Source organism: Nyctibius grandis, chromosome 2 (assembly GCF_013368605.1).
Source record: "Nyctibius grandis isolate bNycGra1 chromosome 2, bNycGra1.pri, whole genome shotgun sequence".
NCBI classification, from domain to species: Eukaryota; Metazoa; Chordata; class Aves; order Nyctibiiformes; family Nyctibiidae; genus Nyctibius; species Nyctibius grandis.
Window position 1 is genome coordinate 115,309,115 of NC_090659.1, and position 25,294 is coordinate 115,334,408.

At 49.3% G+C, this 25,294-nt stretch overlaps 1 protein-coding gene across 3 annotated transcripts in view; it reads right to left on the bottom strand.

The window, feature by feature from the left end:
• The window catches only part of AMOTL1 (angiomotin like 1), an 88,757-nt gene extending 64,232 nt beyond the window's left edge, over positions 1-24,525 (bottom strand). For 2 of the 3 annotated variants that reach the window (XM_068424983.1, XM_068424981.1), the window contains exons 1-3: positions 24,323-24,525; positions 9,879-10,014; positions 6,978-7,028 (exon numbers count right to left, since the gene is read on the bottom strand). In XM_068424983.1, coding sequence (XP_068281084.1) covers positions 6,978-7,028; positions 9,879-9,963 — 136 coding nt within the window. In that variant the 5' untranslated portion in view covers positions 9,964-10,014; positions 24,323-24,525. The remainder of the gene's footprint in view (positions 1-6,977; positions 7,029-9,878; positions 10,015-24,322) is intronic. The other variant, XM_068424982.1, reaches the window with a different exon arrangement.
• Between the last annotated feature and the right edge of the window lie 769 nt (positions 24,526-25,294).

Below are 25,294 nucleotides of genomic sequence, written 5' to 3' on the forward strand. Positions count from 1 at the left end.
GAGGGAGTTCTCTAATCTCTCTGTGGTTTGGCACATCTGATAACTGCTGGGGAGCTGTGTCTGCCCAGGAGGGCAAGGCAATAAAAATATTAAGTATATTGTCATATATATTAAATTAATCTAATGTATAATATATAAATTTAATATACATAACAATATATATTAAATATATAATATATATTAAATATATTGTTCCCCCAATGAATTTTGGAATACCTCCACTATTTTTTAATATATATTTATATATTTTTTGTTTATATTTTTTATGTTATTCCTCCACTGAATTTGGAGAAATTCATCCTTCCATTCCTTTTGGTCTTAACCTGCTTAGCCGGGGCCAAGTGCCACCACGACTCCAGCTGTCAGGTCAGCGGAGCAGAGCTGACAGTGCCGCCTCGCTTCACTACCTCCCTCCAGCTTCTCCCTGGTACCTACAGATCCAGGGGACACACATGACCCGCAGGCTGGAAGCACATGTCTGTTATACTCTGCCATGGGGTATAAACACCTCTCGTGGATTTCCCAAGCATTTCAGTGAGCTGCGTGGGAAGGGAGAAGCATTTCCAGGTGCTTCCCTGGCTCAGCCATTAGCAGCCCCAGGATCACTCAGCATCCCTGCGCCATCCCGAATCCCCCATGGCTGGGGAGATATGAGCAGTTGCTACCACCAGACCCATGGCTGGACCACCGAGGCCCTGCAGAAGGGACACAGCCATCCCAACCCGCAAGCACGCCCGGGTATTGACGCTCATTACATTTGCACCCACCCATGCGTGTAATCCCACAGATTCCTAGCGCTGCAAGCAAACAAACAGTTGTCCCGCTCCGCCTGACGCCGTGGCCACCCCAAATGCCTGCACGTGATTTCACTTCTTGCTGTCGCTGCTGCTTTTAATGACGGCCGATGGGCAGCCAGAGAGTTACAGCCCCGTTAATGCCACTGCTGGGGACAGCACGAACAACCGCCATGCGATGCTGAGGCCCCAGCAAGAGCTGAACCAAGAAATCTGAATAGATTGTGTAGAAAGCTTCACCCAGGTAAGTTTAGTAAATAAAAGGCACAGAGCCTTTGACATGAAAGATGCCCTTACCGTTATCTCAGCTGGAGATAATCCCACCTCTTCTTGATAGTCACAGGCTTCACTCACCCGGCACACATATCTCATGTCAGCGCACAGACCCTTTCACCCATCCTCAGCATCCCCGAAGCATCTCTAACTACTGAGCAGAGGCAAATCCTCTTGCAGTGCTGGAGCAGCGCTTTCAAACACACATCTGCAGAAGGTTTTTAAGCAATTTTGCTACCAGGCAGCCAGTGAGCTCAGCAGCTCAGGGAGCCCCAAAGAAACTTATCCTGATAAATTAATAGCCACTGTTAAGATTTTCACAATGACAACTGTGCATATCTATCAGGTCCCCTCTGATACACACTTAACGGGCAGCATTGTATTTGGAGGCAGCAGAAATATCTCCGCACATCTGTTTTTCCAGTTCTGCCAAAGAGCTTTCATTTTTCTCTAACAACTTGACCTGTTTGGTTTCTGGCAGGAGACGGCTAAGCAGAGCACTCACTCTCTGGATTCACTCCAGGGCGAGATGAGGTCAGGACAACAAAGAAAAAGAAACAGCTGGATGGCTACAGAGCAGTGGGAACAAACAGGGCAGGGACCAGGGCTTTTTCTTTCCTTCCCTTTTTATTTATCCAATGGGATTTCATTCCTGGGCGTATTTATTCCCCCGGCAGACGGTATCACAAAAGCAGTGTTTCCTGCAAGCTGCCGTCGTGGGGAGCCTGCTCCGGCAGCCTGACCGTACCCAGGGCGCAGGTATAAATAGCACAGCCAGCTAATCCCTCCTCTGCTCGGCTGTCGGGAAATGTGAGGCACAGGGGTTTCCACTGAGATACTGCATCTCCTACACAAGCATTTTCATCTTGATTTTGGCAGGGTGGGGGTTCATATCCCCCACTCCCACTTTATTTTTGCATTTCATCACATTCTCATTAGTCTACCCAAGGCTTCCCGGGGTGGGGGCTTTCACCTTGCATTTTTCAATCAGTCTTCTTTCTTTTTTCTGATATTCAGCGAAACCATCTTAAAGCAGCAAGCAGAAAAATTGCCAGTGGGACGGGAAGGAGGTGGAAAGGAGAGAGGGGATGAAGGAGTGGGAGACAGGGAGAAGACATGCAAGCACAGGAGAGAGAGAGCGTGAAGCAGTCTGCACATGTTCCCTGTTCAGAGAGTTTCTCTCTCCCTGACCTCACTTTCTCCACGGCCAGAAATTCCACCTCGGCACTTGCCAAGGAGACAATGCAGCATTCCTCTGCTGGGCCACAAAGCAAGTGTGAAATGTTCTGGTTTAATCATTTACAGAACAAAAGGAACACAAGAGTCACCATCTGATTCATATCTGCTGAAATCCAGCAGCCAAAGCTGTGGGAGAGGAGAGACAGATGAAGAAAGGAAAGGAAGAGGAGGTGTGGGTTTCGTTTGTTTTTTTTTCTTCTGGTTAGTCACTGTGGACCTAAGGAAAGACAAGAAGGACCACGTGGCATTATACCAAAGTTTAAGAGCCCCTGGTGTCCTCTCTCTGGTGTGGCCTCTGGTAGATGACTGCAGAGAAAATACAAGGAATGGTACAAGCGCAAGTGCTGTTTCCTCTAGTACATGATCCTGTTCCCCTTCCTGAGCCGACGGTTGTGGCTGCATCATCACATTTGAGAGCCCTCATAGACCTTTCTTCCATGATGTTTTTTCATCACTTTTTGAGTCCGTTCATACTTTTGGCACCCTGGACATCCTGTGGCAGCCAGTTGCACAATGTAATTGTGCGCTGTGTGAAGACATACTTCCTTTGGGTTGTTTTAAGCCTTTCCTTATTTCACAGAATCACAGAATGATTGAGGTTGGGAGGTGTCTCTGGAGGTCATCTGGTCCAACCCCACTGCTCAAGCAAGGCCACCTAGAAACAGTTGCCTGGGACCATGTCCAGATGGCTTTTGGATATCTCCAAGGATAGCGACTCCACAAACTCCCTGGGCAACCTGTGCCAGTGCTCAGTGACCCTCACTGTAAAAAAAGTGTTTCCTGATATTCAGAGGGAACCTCCTGTGTTTCAGGTTGTGCCCATTGCCTCTTGTCCTGTCCCTGGGCACGACCAAAATGAGCCTGGCTCCATCTTCTTTGCACCCTCCCTTCCAGTATTTATACACATTGATGAGTTTCCCCAGAGCTTCATAGAAGCTGCTCTGTCCCTCAGTCACCTTTGCCTCCCTTGCCTGGTACTTTTCCAGGGAACCTCAGAAATGCTCTCACTGCTCAAGTTACAGGTGAGCCGTGCACTGACTTACACAGCAGCAGACCACAGAGAGGTTTCCAAAGGCTGGGCATGAAAAGCAAAGCACTAATCTTTAAGACAAGGAGAGAAAGAAGAGTTAGGAAGTGATTTCCCAGTCGTTGTTAATTCCATCCTTGGAAGCACTGGAATGACCAAGGCTTTGCAAACACGTAGAAAAGGAGGATATGAGTAATAGCCAGTGCAGATTCAGCAAGAAGAGAGCTGTTCAGACTCATCGAATCTTCTGCAATGAGATAATAAACCTTGTAGATGGGGGGGCGAGGTGCAGATTTTATATATGTTGGTATATAAGTAAGGCTTGTGATACTGTGTCATATGGTATCGCTATAAGCAAGAGAGGGACATGGACTAGGAGAAGGTATGAATAGGTGGCTGCATGACTGGTCAAAACCTGTCTTGGAGGTTAGTTATTCATGGCATGAGGTGACACAAAAAGCCTCTCGTAAATCTGGTACTGATCAGCATTTCCACGAATGACTCAAAATCCAAGCACAGCTTTTTATGTTTGCGGTTGACAGGAGGCTGGGACAAGCTGCCAGAAAGTTGGATGCAGGACTAGAGGTCAAGGCAGACTTGATGAGCAGGGAAAAAAGGATGTGATCCAGTGGTCCTCCGTTGGGATCCTCCTCCAGCCCCCACAAAGAGAACAAGAAACTCTTGGTCTGACCCATGGAAGGGCTTTTCCCTGCTTATGCCTGCCTTCAGAAGCATAATGCTTAACTGGCTTAAATTACAGAAGTTTAATTAGACAGCAAGAAAACCCTTCCAGTGCAGTGAAGCACCAGGGTGGATTGCCTGGGAAGGCTGCTAGGACAGGCTGGTTCTCTCCGGGGGGGTGCTGGGTGAACAGGAGGCACTAGCCCTGCCTCTGGACAGAAAAGAGGTGTAGCTGACCTCTTGAAGTCCTGCTCAGACCTGCTTTTCTGTGATTTTTATGGTGATGATGCTTTGTTATGATACTGACATTTTGTCTCAGGACATTGTTATTATAATGCTGCTTTATTCTCTGCTCCTCTACCAATAACTCCTGCTGTTCAGGTGGCTAGTTTGACCAGGGCTGAGTATTTTTGACCCAGTATTCTCAGGACCTGGTTACACAATCACTTCAACACAGCATAAATCTGAGCTGCTACTGGGATGGTCTTGTCCTCTCCCACTCCAACATGTGCTTGCTCTTACCCCCTCGCTTGCCTGGCACCAGGGACCATGCAGCTGTGCATGACTCAGGTCAGGAGATTGATCCAGCTGAAAACTCACCAGCCGGGAGGGAGGCAAGAGGAGAGATCAGTTTTCCATTACTTTTTCTGCTATCTCACATCCTTTGTCTGTCTTTTCTACCTTGGATGGAGCAATCACGTCTTGTGCTGTGTTTGGAAAGCAGAGTGGAAATGTAAGGTGATACAAGCACTGGTTTGAATAATCTGTTCCAGACTGAGGGATGTCTAATACTGCCGTGCAGAGGAAAGGGGTGTCTGAGGAGCTCCTGCTGCCCCTTGGCTGGGAGCAGGGCTGTGCAGAAGCCCTGGGAGATGCCAACCACCACCTCAGGAGGCAAAGGATCACACTGGATGCCACAAACTATTTCCTCATTAACACGAGAAGGATGCCAGGAAGCCGGTTATCCCATGTTACAGCCCTGGTTCCTGCCCGTCCAGGGTCTGCCCCTTGACCAAGGGTCACCATGAGCCTCATTTTGCACATCTAAAGTCTAGCTGCTAATGCTTTTCTTTGCTACTCAGCTAAAACCAACCAAATCTTGTTATTTAGGAGAGGGAGCTCGTTCTTTGTCGCTGAATACATTTGCTAAGACTTGGAGGGTTTGCCAAGGTTAGGAGAAATGGGCATGTGTCACTAGGGAAGGCACCAGTCAAGGGGTAAGATGAGGAAGATCAAGAAGAAAAGTTGCTGGTGGAAACTGTCACAGAAAATGCATTTTAAAGTTCCTTGACTTGTTTTAACAGCAATCGGGTAATGAATGAGGCAGCCAAGGGAAGGCTCTTGGCTTTATTCCCATTCCCTGTTAGAAACTCCTCTGGGTGAACGCATGTCAGAGCAGTCTCTATCCTGACACCAAGTGGAGAGAGATCACAAAGACTCCTTTAAAATATGACCAAGTGTATGAGACTGCCAGTGAGGACAGCTGCCAGCCCAGCCACTCACTCCCTCAAGAACCAGAGAGGCATCATACAAGTTATAGGCATTTTTGTATTTCTAGGAGTATTTTCAAGATCCTGGCTCTTAGCAGCAGAGGTTTACAGCAGAGATAGTTACACATGATAAAAATCACCATTCTGGGCTCCTGCAGTTTTTAGAATCATAGACTCATAGAATCGTTTTGGGTGGAAAGGACCTTTAAGATCATCAAGTCCAACCATTAACCCAGCACTGCCAAGTCCACCACTAAACCATGTCCCTAAGCACAACATCTACATGTCTTTTAAATACCTTCAGCGAGGTATTACCTTCTTACCCCAACTTTCCACCAGTGCCGCATGTGGTGAGCACCCCGGGGCATGCACACAGAGCATCCTTACGGGGGACAAGGTGGGCTTCCAGAGTAGTGGGGAAGTCTCAGAATCACAGACTGGTTGAGGTTGGCAGGGACCTCTGGAGGTCATCTGGTTCAACTGCTCTGCCCAAGCAGGGCCACCTAGAGCTGGTCACGCTTCTGGGTGACCCATGTCCAGACAGCTTTTGAGTATCTCCAAGGATGGAGAATTCATTGCCCTGGAAGTGAAGAGAAGGGTGCCTTTTCCTCGGGGGGAGGGGCTGGTGTTCTGTCGTCTAAGGTGACAGGCATTGCAGTGTGCGGGGAGGGGGGAGTCCCACCATGATAACAAAGAGCAAGGCAAGGTGCACAGACCTGAGCCCGGCATCTCTCCGAACATATCTAATTCGCACTTTCCCGCATGCTCCATCTCCAGCCTTCCCTCATATTCTTAGGAGGGGTTGGGGACTTGATTTCCCCCTTCCCTGCATGTCAGACCTCCTGCAGAACCTTCCCAGCATGCAGCTCAGGTCCTCACCCCCACCTTACCTTGAGCGCCTCTAACTCCTCTGGAGCAATACATCTTTTTTGACCTTGGCACTGGGATTAAGGGGAGATCATTGCTAGATTAGGGATCCCCCATGGATTCAGCCTCTGAAGCCTTCAGCTTCCCATAGCCATTTGAGGTTGTTTTCTCCCTGAGTCTCTTACTCTTCATTCTCACTTTACACACCTCTACTACTGCCTCCCGAGGGAAAAAAAGAAACGCTCATTGAGTTGCAAGGCACCAGAAAGTCACAGAAGCTCCAGTGCCAGCCGTGGGCTGAACCTCAAACCCCGGGCCAAGAAGCAGTAGCACCTGAAAGTGCTCTGCACCAAAAAGGTGACAGCTTCTCTCCCAGGGAAAAAAAATCCACATTAATTTAACACAGAAAGGTACTGAACACATCTAGCATCGAGCTGTCCCATCCCTCTCATGGATGGCATTCAAAAGCAACACAGAAAGGAGGCACCGGTGGTGGTGAATTTATGCAGTGGAAAGCATTCAGCGGATGCCCTGTGTTTTAAGTCACCTCCTAATTACTCTACGTAGGAAAAAAGGAAGAGGAAAATGTATCACACACGGACTTACCCAGCTGATCCAGAGCAAAGAGGGCTGGGGCACCTTCGGAGAGATCATTGTCTGAGGGAAGAAGAACAAATGCTTGGAAAGGTCAGTTGGCGAGGGAGGTGTGGAGAGCTGGGGTGACAACGCTGTTCTAATCACACAGCCCCTGCTCAACTTGCTTCCAGTTCCCCCCTGACAGCCTTTATGTGTGTTTCTTTTAATCCAGCTGTTATCGAAAAACCTTGGAGTCAGCTCAAGGCGGAGACTTGGCAGGACGAACCCTTATCCCCCTCCAACATTGCCAAAGAGCAAAAGCTCTGCTGCCCTGTCTCTGCCCACGCTGGGATCCCCTTTTTGGCCATGCCATGGCTCTCTGCTCCCTTTCCCCGGCTCACCCGGGTCTCAGGGCATGGCCAGGAGCATCCTGCCCATGGCAAAGCTTCCCTGTGTGCTACAGTCTCCTCCAACAATGGCATCTGGGGTAGGTTGAACCAGCCAGAGCAGGAAAATCATAAAATCATAGAATAATTTTAGTTGTAAAGGACCTTTAAGATCATCAAGTCCAACTGTTAACCCAGCACTGCCAAGCCCACCACTAAACCATGTCCCTAAGTACCACATCTACTCGTCTTTTAAACACCTCCAAGGATGGTGACTCAACCACTTCCCTGAGCAGCCTGTTCCAATGCTTGACAACCCTTTCGGTGAAGAAATTTTTCCTGATATCCAATCTAAACCTCCCCTGGCACAACCTGAGGCCGTTTCCTCTTGTGCTATCGCTTATTATCTGGGAGAAGAGACCGACACCCTCCTTGCTACAGCCTCCTTTCAGGCAGTTGTAGAGAGCGATAAATGCTCCTGCTGGGATTTTTCAGAGGCTGAGCAAACCCTTGAGTTATCTGATAATAATATTACTGTAACTCAGTGCCTGTGGCAGGTTAGACCATGAGCTCTGGAAACTCCTGAGCTGGTGGCATCTCTCACTGAAAAATCATGGGAGATTATTTTGGATCCCAAGCCCAAGCCCATCACGAGCCCACCCATCCTCGCCCGCTCCCAGCTGAGGACCAGAGCACGCTGGGATCCCTCACTGCCAGAAGGACCTGCAGCCATATAGGAGCATGCGGCCAAGTGTTAAATGCCATTTGTGCCTTGGAGTTGGTGGGGTTTTCTTTATTTTCTAACATTTCTTTCCACGTCAAAATGCTGCTAAATTGCAGAAATTCAATGCAATTTAAAAAAAAAAAAAAAAACAAAATAAATTTGCAGAGTGTGGGTTTTTTCCTGTTGGCTTTTGGGTTGTTTTTTTCCTTTCAGGTTCATGGCATGGGTTAGACTAAAAAAGCTTGTGGTCTGGAATCTGTGCACTGCTCCTAGGGGGTTCAGGGTGGATGTTTAAGAAGGGCAGGTGCATGACACCATATAGTAATCCATACCTGTGACATTTCTAAGAGGTCTTGCCCCCCACTATAAAATGCCCTTAGGCCCATCAGTTAGAAAAAGCTGTGAGCCACTAGGTCAGGATAGCAACAGGCTGCATACAAAACCAAAGGCCAATGTATATCCACACTTAACTGGTTTGGATTTTTATAAACTGCTCATGGCAACTACTCTGCCCTCCTCTGCACTACAGACCCAACCAAGCACAGTGGGGTCCCAAACCCAGCAGTATAACCCAACCTATAAACGGTAACACAGACCACGCACATGATGTAACAGAAGTACAGATTGTCCTAACAGGCAAAAAGGATGGACTGCAGCAAGCATCCCTGTGCTGGTCCCTTGGAGCCACCCTGGGCTGGGTACCTGCAGAAGCAGCAGATGTGCTATCATAAGGATGCCATCTAGTGCTGCTTGGCTGGGGAGATTGAACCTGGGGCTGCTGGGTGCAAAAGCATAAATCTTATCTAATCCAACTCTTGTGGAAAAGGAGGCAATGCCACAACTCGGACTGTCCCCTTCCCCTTCCTGGGCTATCAACGGGAAGCTGAGGGAAACAGATGGAGATAAGCACAAAGAAAAATGTTTCCGTTCCCAAGGTGCTGTCATCTGGAAGTCTGTGGGTTTATTTTGGGTTTAGTCTGGGGCATAGCATGTCCCAGCCAAACAAGGAACTTTACCCAAGGAGGGGCAGCTTGTGCTGGGATGGGGACCTCAGGTGACAAAGATGAGCTGGGGCTGAGCAGGGAGCACATGTGGCTGCTTCTACCAAATGTTCAAATGGAGATTAAAAAGCAAATTACAGCAGCTGTCTGGAAATTAGGTAGAGTTGAATTGACAGAGGAAATAGTTCTGGCCATTTCCTATTGCATCAGCCCCGAGCACTTTCCTGAGATTGGCAGTTTCTGGAGAGCGATGGACCCCAGCCTTGGGCTGGGAGGTCTTGTGTCATGCCCGGGTGGGCTGAAACCTTGAGAGGTCCTGCACAGGGAGCTCCAGCCAGGGCAGCCCTCAGCGCTCCTGTTGCTGCTGCGACAGCATGTCTCCCTGGATCCATCCTAAATTGTCCCATGTAAATATGATTGGTGAGAGAAGGGAGTATTTTACTATTCACTACCTCATTCCTCCCCAACCACTGTCATCTGCAGAGTCCTGCTTGTGGAGAATGAGGGTGGTCACATCTAGCACAAATGGCATATTAACTTGCCAAAAGGTGGGTGTTGGGGGTTTTTTTTTTGGCAAAAGGCCACTCCAGAGAAGGAAGACAAGCCACAGACAGAGCACTTGTGTCAATGTGCCAGCTCCTGGTGAGACACTGCGGTTTGGGTCAGACCATTCCCACCTTCATATTGAGTACTGCCTTCCTCTGGACACAGTCCAGCAAACCCCCTGGAACCACTGCAAGCGCAGTGAAGGGCAGCAGCACATCGGGAAGGCTCCCAGCACATTCACGGGGTGGATTAAAAACCAGCAATCATGTCCTACCTCCTTTCACACTGGCAAAGGGATGGATCCCACCATGAGACAACCAGTTGGTTTCATCCAGCTTCCAGTTTTCACCAGGGTCCATCTCTGATCTGCAGCATCAAAGATCTGCTTGCAATGCCTCCTGCCGCTCTCTCTAGGGAATAACCAGAAGATACTCTGAGTGCCTGTCATGGTCTGCACCATGGCCAGCTGCTGAGAAGCTTTCCTCAGCAGAGGAAAATGCTTTGTCAATATTTCACGAAAAAAGGACCAGAAAAAAATCGCATGGCTCACAGGGGACTATTGGATCAAGGAGTAGCTGACTCTGCCAAGCCTTGGCTTATCACATCAACAAGTCTCCCTGCTGTGTCAAAAGGCCACCAATGCTTGGATCTCTTCCTTTTTATGTTGTCAGTCTGACCAACACTGAGAAATTCCTAATCCCTCACAATATTGGCAGGGATGGGACTTTATTTCTGAGCAGGGTGACATGCCACAAGGACATCCATTGGGGATGTCTTGGCTCTACATGCCCAGCCTGGCTGCTCCCCAGGGTCCCGGCTGGTGAGGTGAGGGGGCAGGGGTGTTGGCCCTTGCTCCCACATCCCAGCTCCTCCATGGACAGGAGTTACAGGCTGAGAGTTACCAGTTACACATTACAAGCCAATGCTACCACTGGCCATGGCTCTCACAGCTGCCCCAGCCCCGGAGCAGCGGCTGTGGGCCACCAGGGAAGAGTGGAGATTATTGAGCAGTTAAAGCTGGAGTTCCTAACCCCAAAAAGTCCCTTTCTGGTGTAGACACTGAATTATCTTCCTGTCTATCGGCCATTCGGTGCTACCTACAGGTTTGCTGCAGCTGGGAGTCCATGGGAATACGTGGAGGAGTCACTTTCCCTCCCTGACCCCTTGGACCTGTGCATCCCTGGCAGGGTAAGAACACAGGGGCATTTCATCCATCCCTAAACTTTCAGGTTTACATGGATTTGGGGTGGAATAGAGCCCTTCCAGCATCAACAAACTCTAATTTATCAAGGAAGCACACATCAGTGTTAGGATGCAACAAAAAGTTACTGCAGAGCTTTTTTGCCTCTGTGGGAAGATGCTGAAGAGGAGATGACAACAGAGAATTTCCCTAACATTGTCTGAGCCAAACCCAGACCCCAAATCTCACAGAATCTCACAGACTCAACTAGGTTGGAAGAGACCTCTGGGATCATCAAGTCCAACCTTTGACCTAACACCATTGTGTCAACTAGACCATGGCACTAATGGCACTGATGAAGCTGGTTTCATGGTGAAGTGAGTCCCCTGGGATCCACCACACTGGAAGCTGTGCATCTCTACTCAGCCCCTGATTTTCATCCTCATCATTTGTAGGACTTTGTTGTAATTTAATGCTGCTAGGGCCCTGAATTCAGGGTGGTCCTGGGTGGGATGGGCAGGTAGCAATGGAGGGACACCATCACACAAGCACCATTTCCTTAGGAAAACAGGCAAAGAAAGAGACAGATGAGCCCTGTCCCCATGGGGAAGCGAAGTGTGGCTGAGCCACCGCATTGCATTTCCCAAGCACTGGCGCACCTCAGCCACCATCCCACTGGGGGGAGATGCCGGAGCTGGGGGGTCTGTGGGAAGGGGCAGCAGCCCCACATCAGCGTATCGCCCCGGTGGCTCCTGCACGACCCCTGCCCCAGCATGCTGCTGGGTCTGACCAGGGTGAATCATGGCTGTGCCGGTGCTTCCCTGGCTGCCCAGACCTGCGAGAGGTCATTTCACTTGGTCTATTGCTCAACACTTTAACTAAGCAGAATTAAATAATTGTGTGTATGTGTTTGCTGAGCAGCAAACAGGGCTGGTCACTGCTGTGTGCAGGTGGAGCTTGACTGGGGTTTTTTGATGTAGTAAATTCACCCAAAGGGCAATTAATAGGTACTGAGACTCTGGGTGAATTTGAGTTGAATATGTAATGAATTTTAGCTGAAAGAGAAGAAAAAAAGTTCTGAGAAAAGCTGCAAGGCTCCATTTGACATTTTAAAAATGAAACTTTTTTGTTGCTCTTTCAAATGATGTTTTTAGTTAGAAAGTGACCTAGTTTGCTTTTTCTTTTCTTTTTTCTTCTTTTTTTAAGTTATGAAAAGCACTAAATAATCTCAAGCCAAAATGTCTCGTGCAATGCTTATGAAAAGAAATCAAAGAAGAAAAGAAACATTCTCCTTTAGGGGGTGACCCAAAACAAAAAGTATTTTCAATTTTTCCGTTCAGCCACTGAAATGAAAAACCTATTATTTGTACAGCTCCGCTACTGAAAGGCATCCCGTCAATGATGTGTACTGCTGGCAATTTATTCTTTCCACCTGCCAAGGGAGAGGTTTGTCTGCAAGTTCAATAAAAGTATGAGAGAGAAAGAACGAAAGGGCAATTTATCAACATAGTGTAGAAGATAAAATGACTTTTCCATATTCCCTCATTTCTCTGAAAGAAGAAAAAAGCAAAACTCCAGACCTCAGCCCTTCTCCCACTGTCCCCCTCCATTCAGAATCATATAGACATGAAATCGTATAGACGCAAGTCCTGAGCTCCCATCGCATAGAAGTTTAATTGCAAATGTAAAACTCCTGACTTTACCAATACATGAGGTCCAACCAATACTAGAGAGAGCAAAAGCCAAAATTTATTGGGGACAATAATACTGGTAATGAGAAACATCTAAAAGATCATAAACCTCAGTCATTGCTGCAGCTCTGGGGCGTCCATCCTTTCCCTTCACAGCAGAGCTTTGGTGGTCACAGCAGAGCTTTGGTGGTGCCAGCAGAGCCTGGTGGTGCCAGCAGAGGCTAGTAGTGTCAGGTCCTCAGGGCCAGCATCACAGGATCGGGGATGTGTTTGCGGTCCCTGTCTCACCACAGAGCATCTGTCATGCCCACCCTCTGCTGCGGGTGCCCAGCAGGATGGGACAGGAGGAAAAGGGATGGATACGAACACGGACCGGGGCCCACTAGCTGCATTAACGTTCATGTCATAGACTTCTCACTAAAATGCAAAGCTGAAGAAAGAGGCATTGCCGCTCAGCCTGGTGTCTCACGAGGGCTGGGATTTTTGCTCCAGCTGCTTGAAGCGCTCAGCCTTGTTGCAGTCAATAATCAACACCTATTACCTCCATCTCTTAAGAAGATGACAAATCAAATGTCAGATTTTCCAAAGTGCCTGCACTCAGATCCTGGGTTCAGACTTCATTTAGGGCAGGGGGAGCTCATTTTACACACCTGCAGCTTCCACCAGGCCTCTAAGAAAAAACAAGATAAGAAAAGACTTGACTCATATTCCTGCTATATGTCATATCCTGATACAATCTAAAAAAATAATAGAGGCTGAATGAATTAAGATTCCTTTCACTTCACCTCAATAACATCCACACGGATCACAAACCACTGTCCATCTTCGGCCTAACCTGTAAATCTCTTCCAAACTGCAGAATAAAATAGCATAATATTGGAATGATCATTTCAGCAATATTTTACAACCTCTAATCTGTAAGAAGTGGCTGTCAGAGGACAAGCCTCAGTTAAGCTCCTCTTCTGGAGCGTTTCCAGTTCAAGACAATCTGCCACGCAGCCTCTCTGGGCACTCAGCAGCTGCACAGGGATTTTTTTTTTAGTACCATAAACTGCAGAATTCACACAGCCAGAACAGCAGGAAAATAAAAGTTAATGACCTGAGACTAACCCAGACAGACAAGAGATTAAAGCGTCAAACCTAAACACTCCAGCATGCAGGGGCTTGATCTGAAGGACAAGAAGAAGCCAGCAGCATTTGCCCAAGAACTGCCCTCAGAATTGGCTCCAACCACACTGCTCACCAACACCAGGCACTGCTGAGTGGAAATGCACACGCTGTATGAAGGAACTCCCATTTCTCTGAGCTATCATATCTCTTTGCATACGGTTCCACTTCAGAGCTCTAGCTGCATCCACCTACTTGACTGGGGATAAAAATCAGTGGCATCTTCCAGAAGACGCAGACTCAGCTACTTCTCCTCTCCTCCATGAGGAATGAAGGAGGGAACAGTTTCATAAATGCTCAGTCCAATCTGCCCCAGGCATTGCTAAGGCTGGTGACCACCTAGGGCTGGTGACCACCTAGGGCTTGTGATCACCCAGGACTGATAACCACCTAGGGCTGGTGATAACCACACACCACCTTGCGGGTCCAAGACCCCAGAGCAGCACACAGGAGCCCTTTGTGCTTCACGATTTGTTTGTTTAGATGAACAACCTTTACAACCCCTTGTAGCACCTAAGAACTCACATGTGAGCCCTTCTGAGCAGGATCTGACCCAGGGGAGTTGGGCAGTGTGAGGTACATACAGTTGGTTCCTGGGCAGCAGAGGAACCCCAAGCCACACCATCACAGGTCTTGCTGACCAGGCCAGGGAGGGTGACTGCAGACCCACCACCAGCATATCGCAGCCTGGTGTAAAGGGGGAGTGAGCATTGACAGACACTGGGGCAAGAGAAAGGGCTACACAACAGCTGAGGTGGCCACCAGCCACAGGAGATCTGGTATATGGGGCAACAGGGAGGACACCAAGGAGAGTGGGGCTGGGTATCAGTTTGGCGAGGGAGAGTGGGACAGGGTAGAGAAATCTCTGTTTCTGTTCATGTTTCAAACCCTACAGTGGGGACTGGCCATTGCTAGTGTGTTTTCCAGCTAGAGAGGGCACTGACCCTAACCTGCACCTCTGAGCAATTTGTGGGGTTTGGGATGGACATTCACCATGTCAAAGGGATGAGGTGGGCAGCCAAGGCAGGACTGAGGCTGAGGCAAGAAGCAGGGACTGAAGAAGAGAGCTTGGTCCAGCTGGAGAAGAGGGAGAGAGCTTGGGCAGACTGCGGGAGGTCTCAGGCAGCAGCCTTGCAGCAGCCACGTATGGGATTAAATGCTACGAGAGAGATCCCTTTCCCTGGGATGTTTCCCAGCGCCCTGCAAAAATGCTGGGATAGCAACACAGCCTTCCTCTTACCAGACATGGGCTGGAAATGTCCATCCCCGCGGCCACCAAAATACATCCTTACGGTGCCTCTTCCAGCCCAGTGATCACCAAAATGGTATCTACATCCTTACGGTGCCTACACAGTAACCCAGATTCTTCCCACTCCCAGTGAGTCCAGAGATGTTAAGGCATCCCCTGACCCTCAGTTTTGCTTGAAGCAAAACTTTTATGTGTCAAAAAAGGCCACGTATGCCAAACGTGGGAACAGTGCCGAGGTGAAGTCATATCGCTTGGACAAGCAGCAGCGGCTCTTGGGCAGGTATCGCTGCCCTGCGAAGGCGTCGCCTTTCTGCACCCACCTCTCTGCAGCTATTCATCTGCCCAAGGGCAACACGAGCAGGAACGAGACGGTCTGACTGAGCCTGACAGAGCTGAGCAGGGCAGGATCAGGCCCTGGAGGGGGACATCACAAACCCGTGGAACTGGGAGCACGATGGCCACGGCGAAGGGCACAAGGTGGTAAACTGCTTCCCCTCAGAAGAGCTCAGCCTGACTGCTGCCTTTAATCACTCACTGCTGTTCTTTACTGCCTTGGATGTGCCCTCCCTTAATTAGCCCAAAAGGTGACTAATGAGCTATTTGTTAATGCCGTCATTCAAAAAGCTCTATTTGTAGCTGGTCTGAAAGAGGTTTTTTTAAAAGCAGCGAGTTTCGGCCAACTGGCACAGACCATGATCACAAGTTAATTGCATGATCTCATGGAAGTTATCTCAAACTAATACATCATTAATCTGATCTTACGACAGCTAAAGGAGAAGCCCAGAGCCAAGAAGCCCTTGAAGGCTCTACAGTCCCCAGGACAGGAGCCCTTTATATAAAAGCTGTGGGTTTACACACAGCAGGCACATGTCAGGACAAGCTGCAAGTCGTATCGCTCCCCTCATCCTGACAAATAAAAACATTCAGGAGCCAGCAAACACATGATCTCCTCCGAAGGAAGCCTTCCCACAAGTGCAGCCACCATTCCCCTGCCTCAGTTCAGGGCTGTGAGGATGGCCAGAGCAGGAAGGGGCTCAGGGGCAGGCTCCTGGTATTGCTCTGGGACCCCAAGGCATTTCTGATAAACCCTCTGCATGACAAAGCCCTTCTGGAGGACCTGTCCCAGTCTGGTCTCAGGGGAGATACTGGCAGGTGGGTAGTTTCACGTCACCCACACTGATGGGGAGAGGAGCTAGAAGCTCCTCTATATCCTCTATATCCCTTTGAATATAAAGGTAGAAGACAAATCAATAAATACATGCCTATTTACATGTCATGATTTCAGTTGAATAGCTCATCCCTAGCTAGGGACAAACATCTACACAGATACCCAGGAACCAGAACAAAAGTTTGAAGAGCTTTGAAAATGCTAGCTTCGATTTCAGCCAAGCTCTTACTCTCACTTCTGAGCAAGGGTGCTTCCCCAAAACGGTCCTGAAGGAGCTCACAAGCCTGTCCCAGCCATCGTGCAGACGTGGCAGGATGCCATGAGCCACCTCACAGAGCTCCAGGACCACTGCTCTGATGACAAGGTACAGGAGATGCTGGATGCACATGCCAACCCAGATCTGGGGTGGTTTTAAGACCTGTAAGTTCCTCCAAGTTACACATGGAATAAAATTTCTCTTTCTTACTTCTCTGGTTTTCTTCCAAAATCAGCAAATTGAATTGCAACTCAACGATTCAAATGTTAAACCACTTGAAGCAAAGCCTGTGTCTCCCTTTGTGTCTTTTTCAGAGCTGTCTGTGCTAAACCAGCGATATGAAACACCACCGCGCCTCATTTCTGACAGTTATCTTCACAGGTGATTAGCTCACAGGTTATTTTAGCCATAACAATCACTTATCTAGTAAAGAAAGGATAATTTCTCTGTGCTGTTCCCGTGACCTCTCAGAAAGCACACGACTGCCTTTTTTTGCATTCATAGTAGAAAATGTTCCCGTTCCAGCCACAGTTTGGACAAGATCTTTCAAAAACCAGTAAAATAGAAATGGTAAATCTTACCTGACAAAACACCCGTGATTTCTCTGGCAACAAAAAGCCTCTGTGCCTCGGTGCTGCAAGACCAAAGCTTTTTTGGGGAGACGTTTGTTCTCTGTTGGGCAAGGGCTCCACGAAAACTATGTAGCCGTTGCCTGGACTTGCTTTGGTTTGGGTAGGTAAGTCACGGGAATTCAGCTGCTCTTGTGTGTTCAAAGAGCTTCAAAATGCTCTACAGCACCTATCGGCATGATGGTTCCCGCAAGTATGCGAGGTATGCGTTTGTCTTCCTGAGTCATATAATTATCTTTGGGAAAGTAAGCTGCAGAAACGCAGGGGAGGAAAAAAAAAACAACTGGCCATATAAATCCCTCAACGGTCGGCAGTGGCCCTGCAAGAACACCTCAAACAGAGGCTTTGCTAATTCCTATGTCCCAAACGTCAAAGCTAGCAGAGATGCTGGGCTGTCCGCTTTCAGTGCCTGCAGTTTGCAGCAGCACATGCGGGGAGTGCTGAGGAGAAGGAATAACAAGGTCTCGAAAGCAGCCACAGCACTGGAAGAGATGATCTGAAGCTCAGTGGGTTGCACAGGTTACGGGGTGGCCTCCGGCCAGGAGGAAAGGTAGGGTGAAATAGTCCCTGATGACTGCTGTTAATGGAGGCTGAGTCATTGGTGATACGGGCTGAAAAAACGATGTGATGCGGCAGTGTCTGGGCTAGTTACATCTTGATAAGGATGGTGGGTGTCTTCCTGGGTTTTCCGTTGAGTCAGAAGCACCCGGGGAAAGGTGATACCAGGAAAGGGATTTCTGCCATGATCAAATGCCACCTCAGGCAGTCTCAGAGGAGGAATAGATACCACGAGAGAATGGGATACCACGTAGCTGAGCCCCTTGTGCCAAGCATAAGGGAGTAGAGAAGGCTGAAGACGGAGAACAAACAGTGAAGGGGGCCTTGATTACACCATCTTCTCGCAAGGAAGAATATGGGCTTATCATGGAGCAAATGGCTCCAGCAGAGTTCACACCCTGCAATGTTTTGTCAGAGTTGCCAGTTTTCCCAGATGACTTCTAACGAGGACATGTCAGAAGTAAAGCTCCAATTGGTGGGTGACAGCAGCAATCTCACTTGAGCGTAGGCAGCCCATGCACCTGAGGCGGATGTGAATGGATCTTGGTTTTTGCTCTGTCTCCCCAAAGACCAGCTCCATCCATCATCTCTCTTGACAGCTTATGGTACTCAGGAGGTGATTTCAAAATTATGGGCTCAGCTGTGAAGGACTTCCAGCCACCAGGTTAGAGAGAAAACCTTACACCTGGGAGGCAAACAGCTCCCAGGACCAGGACCAGGAGGACTTCAAGCACCCATGTGCACTGAATGACAAAGAGAAATGTGCTGTGCAGCGTTTGAGTCAACTCTGATCGGTGGCCTTTGCTCTTTGCTTGTTTTTTCAAAAAAAAAATCCTATGTAGTAGTCTTGTAATTACAGCGACACTGAGTCCTGATGGCTTTTCCAGGCCTGCTGACATGGGGCACACTCTTACCCTCCTCCTAGTGTGTCCGTCCGGGGCTGTGGCTGCCCCACCATGGCACAATCTCTTTCATTCCTGCACAAACATCCTGGGGAGCCAAAACCGCCTTCAGAAAGGTGAGCAGTCGGCGCCGTGTAATTCACGGCTCTCCACGGCTCTTACACTGTGAGTCATGAGCTCCTCGGCAGATTTACAGCCAGCGGCACCGATCTGCCTCAGAGACAAACGGAGCGGATGGTTGCAGCCCAAGCCAAGCTCCCGGGTGACACAGGGCAAAGCCAGCGATGAGCACGGCCTTGTATCTGCTGCAGAAGGGTTTACCCACAAAGGGGGTGTCTCTCATCTCTTCCCACCCTGTGCTAGGGTCAGGGGGTGGTGCTGGATGTCACCAGCCTCCTGTCCCTTCTCCAGTCACGTCGCCTGAGCCTTGCACACAGGTGCCCATGTCAAAACTCCCATCCCTCACAGATCGTCCTGCTCACCAGTTCTTCTGAATTGTTGGGGAAAGGTCTTCACACTGGGGCCTGTCTTCTGATAAACATCTGCCCAGCTGCAAACACTGAACCCCCCGAAAAGAGAGGGGTGAATGGAGAGAGGGGGTCACACCAGACAAGGGGATGTGAAAGGCCATCCCACTGTGGCTGGCAAATTCTGTCTGAAAACAGACACTTTCCCAGGAAAGCCTTTCTGGGCACCACCTCTCAGGGCAGGTCAGGGATGAGGTTGGATGGTTTGGGTCCATGTCCCAAACACTGGTGGGCTGCTGCACTGCTGCCTCTTGAGCAGCTTCAGAGGGCTGGTTTGTCCTCTGTCCCCATGCCCTAGTCACTGCGCCGTGCACATCATGCTCTCCCATTCAGCAACACTGCTGAGTTACCTGTGCCAAGCAAGGGAGAGGAGGGAAGGTGGCTGGTGGGAGGAAGGAGGTAGGTCCTGGGCCAGCCACAGGCAGCAGTGAGTCTCAGGTCACTTGTGGGGCAGGCAGAGACGGGCAGCAGCTCTTGAGTTACTCAACAGTGGGAGAGTCAGAGCAGAGCTCTGTCTCACTGAGACCCCCGATGGACATCACAGCCATAATCATCATAATTTTCTCCCTGGTGAAGGACAAGAGCAGGCTGAGGAAGCTTCTTTGTTCAAAAACCCAAGTACAGCATTCAGTGCAATTGAGGCTCAGGCAGGATCTCTGCTGGCAGATGGGAAACACTTCAGCTTTTTGTTTAAGCTGCAGTGTTTTTTAGGGGACTGAGTTAGACATAAAATATTCACAGCTCTCTCTTCAGAGGAAGCTGCTTTTGGGGATGTCATCCTGTGCTAAACAAAATCTGCAGGGAAAAATAAAGAGGGAATCCAACTGGCCTCTTATTCAATGGCTTCCTCAGGGTCAGACAAGAGCTGAAAAGGCAGTGGTGGTGGTGGTGACTGTGGGAGGAGTTAATGGCAAAACCAGACCTCAGTGGCCCATGTAATGCCCATGGCCCATCTCAATATGAGGAAAAACTTCTTTACTTTGAGGGTGACAGAGCACTGGAACAGGCTGCCCAGGGAGGTTGTGGAGTCTCCTTCCCTGGAGATATTCAAAGCCTGCCTGGACACGACCCTGTGCAACGTGCTCTAGGGGAACCTGCTTTGGCAGGGGGTTGGACTTGATGATCTCCAGAGGCCCCTTCCAACCCCAACCATTCTGTGATTTTATGTAAAGTATGCCTTGTCCTCCGTATCTGACTGCATATAGGGGATATGGCATCCTGCACCTAATCTGGCTCCTAATCCATCCTCCTTCAGCTCAGGGTTAACCCAGCAACTTTGCTCCCTGTGGCTCACCCACGCATGGCTCTGACCTGTATTTCACCATCCAAGGGCAAGCCTGTGCTCGCTCTCAGCTCATCCGGCACCCGGAGTGCCTCTCCCTGGGCTGTGGGAGCAGGGCAGCCGGGCACCCCAGCTCCAGCTCCATCAGCGAAAGATACTGGCACTCAGGAGGTGCTGGTGCAGGGCTCCCGGGTCCTGGCCGGCCACCTAGCTGGCCTTGTGGCACTCTTGTTGGACAGATGCACAGAAGGATGCTCATTGATGGCTTCACATGGGTGGAAGGGGGAAGACTCGAGTCTTGTTTGGGCAGGCTGGGGTATTTGAAAAGTAGACCAAGTGGGACCTCGAGATGACAGTAAGCCACAAGCTTGCTCACGTTTACCACATAAAATGGAGTGTGAAAGCCCTGCCGTGGTGGTGGGGAGAAAAGAAACAAATCTCCCTCCTTCTTTCACCAAAAGAAATAAGTCTCTTTACCCCCAAGAGTCCAGTGCTGATTTATGAGGGTGTGAGCTCTGCCTCCAGGGTCAGTCGTGGCACAGACATTGAATATATTGGCACTGGGATCAAAGAAATGCAGCTGCCAGCCACTTTCTCACGATTTTCTCCTGGCTGCCCGCCCTTCCTTGCAAACTGTGCAGTGGGACACTGTGGTCACCTCCTGCCCCACATCCTCTGCAGGTCCCTCCTCTAATTGCAGGAGGACCTGGATTCACCCAAGGCTCAGCCCCACCTGACGCAGGGTCCCTTCTGCTCGCTGCCATGGAAGGAGCCAGGGCTGCTCACTGGGCATGAGGATGGTGCAATTATAAGCCCGCACCACTAATTACACTGAGCAAAGGTTTGGCCACCAGTCTCAGATGTGGATGGTGGAGGCACCAAGTCCCTGCTTCACTCTCTTCAGTTGTAGTGAAAAACCAGAGAAGACCTTGGTTTTGCTCCACGTCAGAACAAAACCAGAAGTTGAAACTTCTAAATAACTCATAAAAGAGCAATGCCATTTTCCAGCCAGGTCTACTTTCTGCTTAAGAAAAAAAAAACAAACCTGTCTCCACCATAAAAATATCAGCATTGCAGTGGCATTTGTTCCAGCTCCTCTTCTCCTTTCACATTATTGCTTCAGTATTCTTTAGACTTGCATTTTGTAAAAATACAGGGCTTTTGATTTGTGCATGTTATTTAAATTCTCAGCAAGGAACCAAAGTAACAATTATCCACCCCATGGTCCGGTGATTCACGAGAGACTCTGATGAACACAGTGATGCTGTGTACCTAGTAGGAGCTATTGGTGAGGAACAACCATAAGAACGCTTGCTCAGGTCAATTATGGAAGCACAGTGTCTAACAGGATGTGTCCAGCTGCATTCTGGAGACTGCGACACCAGGTGATTTAATCATCCCTTGAGGTAATACACAGCCATTTCTTTCACTTTCACATACACATTTCCATACACTTTCACATGCACATTACTGAAAAATTCATCAGCAATCTGATGTTGGTGGGTAGCACTTCTCAAATGGAAACAGCTCCAGGTGTGGGGCAGAGAGACCTCCTCAGGTCAGCAATGTTCTCCCTGTTGACTTCAAGAGATGACAGACCAGAACCTCCAGTTGCAACAAAGTGAGTGGATGGGGATAGCTCTATCTTTTCACTGTATGATACACAAAAACTGCCCTACACTTCTCAATAGCCAGGAAGATACCTCCTTTAACACTGACATGTTTGTGATGCTGCCAACAAACTAAAAAACCTTCCTGTGGGTTTACCAGGCAGTTCACCATAACAGTCAATCCTACCCACGGTGGTCACTATGATTCTCTGATCAGAGATATCGTAGATATGAACTCTTTTCAGAAGGTTGTTTAGGGTTTTTTTGCTACCACTCATAAATGAAGAATAAGCTTTAAATTCTATTAAATACATTAATTTTTGCCTGACTCTCTATGCCCCAAAGAAAACCAACTCCTCTCAAGACTTTTTCTGTTCTTGCTGTGACCCACATATTGGAAGCATGCCTGGTAGCTCTGGGCAAACAGGAGGCACCTTCTTCTAGGGCATGGAGCAATCCCATGGCTCTTCCCCAAAAGATGGTGTGACAGAGGCTGCCTTTTCCCTTTTCCCACCTTCCAGTAGCCACTTACCCCAAGCTCCCCCCTAAAAAATGATGGTACTCCTTGATTCCCTCTATATCTCAGTCCCTTCTCTCCCCACCGAGCAGGCAGGGTCCCCTGCAAACCCACATTCTGCTCTCCTATAGGGACAGCGAACCACACTGGATGTACAGCTTGGGTTATCTGAAAAAACAAGAATTAGGCTTTTCCTCCAAGATTTTTTTAATGAAGGATGAAATATTGATTATGTGCCCTGGATGGGAACTGAAGAAGACCAATCTACCTCTTTCCCCCCACGAGCAAGCTGTAACAGCTTATTCTTGGTTGTCTGCGTCTTGGACTGTGCCAATGGGGTTTCCACTGTGGGGTTTTTTTCCCAGGCACTGGAGCCCGCACACCAGCCTCCACAGTCTTCCGAAGGGCTGTCATTTATGTCATCTGTGGCCAGGACACACGGAGGCCCCAGGGCTGCTCCTTGCCCATGGAAGAGCCTCATCCACCCAATGCTTGCACACAAGGGGGTCAGCAGCGGCTCCCACAGCCCCTGTGCCCATGCCGCTGACTCCCAGTTGCCTGGGAAATTGATATTCCCTGGAAAATATCAGTTAATCCTTTTTTTTTTCTCATTTTGGGAACGTACCACTTTCAACAAAACTTCTGCCAGGAAAAGTTTCTTAGGCTGGAATTTTTAATCCACGTGTGGAAAAGCCACCTGGGAGGCACCAGCAGCTAGCAGTTACAGCAGGGCAACGGTGGGACCTCAGATGGCCTGTTTCAAATGCAGATCTCAGACGTGAGCTTCCCACATCCTTAACCCTTTGGGTATGATCTTAGGATCTAGCTCTTTTCCCAACAAAAACAATAAATCAAAAAATATAAAGGATGAGGTTTGATCCTCCTGCGAGGTTGGGGAAAAAGGATAAAGCTAGGAAAGTGTTTCTTCCCAGCCATAGCTCAGGCTGTTTTACTCGCAAGGAATGTTCTCCACCCATTTCCCATGATGTCTGTGTACCCTGATCCAAGATTGCACCATCCACACTGCGGCTGCTCTCTGCTGCTCAGCTCTAGGAGACAAGAAGGGCTACAGGCTTCAGCAGGTGTTTAACAGCCTGCGGCCAGGCTGAAATGTGGAGGTGATGGATGTCCTGTGCTAACTCTGCTCAAGCCTTCTGCCCGTCCATGTCCTGCCCGGGCAGTAAAACACCATGCATGGTCATGACTGCTTTTCCCTAAAACAGCACCAAACAAGTCCGTCCTCACAAATGACAATGCCCCACTGAAACACCTTCATGTCAAAACTCCCATTCCTCTCAGCTCATCCTGATCACCAGTTCTTCTGAACTGGTGGGGGAAAGGTCTTCACATGGGGGCCTGTCTTCTGATAAACATCTGCCCAGCTGCAAGCACTGCGCTCCCCTAAGAGTGTGGGGTGAATGGAGAGAGTCACACCAGGCAAGGGGATGAGAAAGGCCGTCCCACTGTGGCTGGCAAATTCTGTCTGAAAACAGACACTTTTTCCTAGGAAAGCCTTTCTGGGCAACCCCTCGCAGGGCAGCTCAGGGATGAGTTTGGGTGGGAGCTTGTCCATGTCCCCAACACTGGTGGGGTGCTGCACCGCTGCCTCTCGGGGGCAGGAAGGGAAGGAAGGGGGCAGACGGGAACCTGGCTGGGGGGGTCTGCCACCCTTCCAGCATTTCTGTGAAATGAGCCCTTCGTTTCCCTTGTTTTCCTCTACCGGCACCCAAAGTGGAAACAGCCATCTCCAGCCCTATCCAACATTTTGTTTTGAACAGAACTTTCTCTTCTTTCCTTTGCAGTTTTAATGACAAAAACAACAACAACAACAAAAAGTAACATCCATTTAAATCCACACCGGAGTGGGTTTTCTTTCCTCCTCCAATCTGTCAGTTCAGCAGCCAAACCAAACACAGCCGTCCCCACGCCTGCTCTCCAGTCAGCACTGGATCAAAAATAACACCACTCCATTTCCAGCTTACCTTGAAAGGTCTCTCCTTACCCTGCCAGCTGTATCCAACTCTCCTGTGGGGACTTTGCCCAGCCCCAGCATCTCCTTGCCCCCAGCTCTGGTGCTGCTCCACCTGCACAGCAATGGCTCAGGGGTCTGTGTTATGAAAATGGGCATCCAGCGGCATTGCTTGGGATGGGATTAAAATCTACGTGGTGGTGGAGTTATTCCTGGCTCATATCAGCGTGTGTGGGTGCAGGACTCGGTGCAGGGAGCTAACATGAGCCTTTGACATCACTGGTTAAATTTAGGGGATCAGCACAGTCCTAAAATGGTCTGGAGGAAAGCTACTGCCAAGCTGACACCCTGCAACCGCCTCCCACCCAAGCACAGGGCAGGGGATGGAGCCAGGGGTTTCTGCACCAGCCCCACTGCTATGCTGCATCCCCCCTTCAAAATAACCCCCCAGCAAGGTGTGCCATGCTTGCCGTGCTTTGCTGAGGCACAAAAGTAGATGGTCTTCCTGGGCTTGCCCGTGGCAGGGCAGAGGGGACCCCTCCTGAAATGACACAGCCCCCCGGAGCCACTTGTCCTGCTCCGCTAGTCAGGGTGGAAGGTTGTGGGGTGGCAGATGTGCCCCCCATGTGGAGGTGATGTGGGAGGGGAGGTGATGCCAAGCAAGTCCCAGCCCATGGACTCCCCAACAGCCTCCTGCAGCTGCTGCATCCCCTCCCCAGGGGATGCTGCAGGTCTCACCAACCAGCCCAGCCCTGAGAGGAGAGTACCTCCAAAGAACAAGAATGGGAAACAGTCCCAAAAGAGGCAGCTCCCCTCAAAAGATGAAGAGGAAACTCTAAAATCACAGAAGAGTGTGTGAATCCCAAGTCTGTCTGCCGTTTGTAGAGGTAGGTGGAAGCTGTAGCTGTGTAATTGCAATTCAGGTTGGTTTTGGCAACCTCAGTACTTACAGAAGATGGCTTCTACAGTTTATGGTGTCTTTCAG